The sequence below is a fragment of the Epinephelus moara genome, unplaced genomic scaffold (assembly GCF_006386435.1).
Source record: "Epinephelus moara isolate mb unplaced genomic scaffold, YSFRI_EMoa_1.0 scaffold4524, whole genome shotgun sequence".
NCBI classification, from domain to species: domain Eukaryota; kingdom Metazoa; phylum Chordata; class Actinopteri; order Perciformes; family Serranidae; genus Epinephelus; species Epinephelus moara.
In genome coordinates, this window is record NW_026082342.1 from 1 (window position 1) to 1078 (window position 1078).

Consider the following 1078-nt stretch of genomic DNA (forward strand, 5'->3'; position numbering starts at 1 on the left):
GCAAGGATTTAAATATCCACGTTCACAGTCTCTAACCTTCAGTTTCACATCGGAAAAACCTAGACTCTGAAAAAATGAGTGGTCGCGGCAAGGGAGGAAAAGGACTCGGCAAAGGAGGCGCTAAGCGTCACCGTAAAGTTCTCCGTGATAACATCCAGGGAATCACCAAACCCGCCATCCGCCGCCTGGCCCGCCGTGGTGGAGTGAAGCGTATCTCCGGTCTGATCTATGAGGAGACCCGCGGTGTGTTGAAGGTGTTCCTCGAGAACGTGATCCGTGATGCCGTCACCTACACCGAGCACGCCAAGAGGAAGACTGTGACCGCCATGGATGTGGTGTATGCTCTGAAGAGGCAGGGCCGCACTCTGTACGGCTTCGGAGGTTAAATCACTGTCTCACCTCACACAACGGCTCTTTTAAGAGCCACCCACATCACCTCAAGAGCTCCTTTCTGTTAATATTTTTGTATATTTCCATTTGACGTGGTTTCCCCTGAGTCCTTTGTATTGATTAAGGGATATGGGGTGCCGTTTGTAAAGTGTCTCACGCTGAAAATAACATCAACATTTTGCCACATTTAGTTTCCTGAAAATAACATCAACATTTTGCCACATTTAGTTTCAAACAATGTTTAAAAAAGTATTGTGAATTTTTTAACGTCACCTTTTACCACATTTACAGCAATATTTGTTAACTTAGAAATATATTAAATAGTTAAATCTAAATATTAAATATAAATAGAAATATAAATGTTAAATCTAAATATTAAATATAAATATAAATATAAATGTTAAATCTAAATCTATATCTAAATCTAAATGCTAAATATAAATATAAATGTTAAATCTAAATGCTAAATATAAATCTAAATGTTAAATCTAAATGTTCTGGGTGAAACTAAATATTTAGCTAATATGCAAATTCACACTGCCGGTCACCGGAAGTACCAAAATAAAAGCTCGAGATGGTCAGACTGTGTTTATAGAATCAAATAACGAATTAAAACCAACTTATCGGGGGAAATGAACACTTGAACATACATTAGCGTGATAATAACTACCTAAAATAACAAGAAACA

At 37.8% G+C, this 1078-nt stretch overlaps 1 protein-coding gene across 1 annotated transcript; it reads left to right on the forward strand.

Moving 5' to 3' along the window:
- The first annotated feature begins 46 nt into the window (after window positions 1-46).
- LOC126387464 (histone H4) lies at window positions 47-579 on the forward strand. Its single transcript, XM_050039975.1, has one exon. It carries the CDS (start codon window positions 75-77, stop codon window positions 384-386), a length of 312 nt encoding a protein of 103 aa, XP_049895932.1. The 5' UTR covers window positions 47-74; the 3' UTR covers window positions 387-579.
- Window positions 580-1078: the final 499 nt, after the last annotated feature.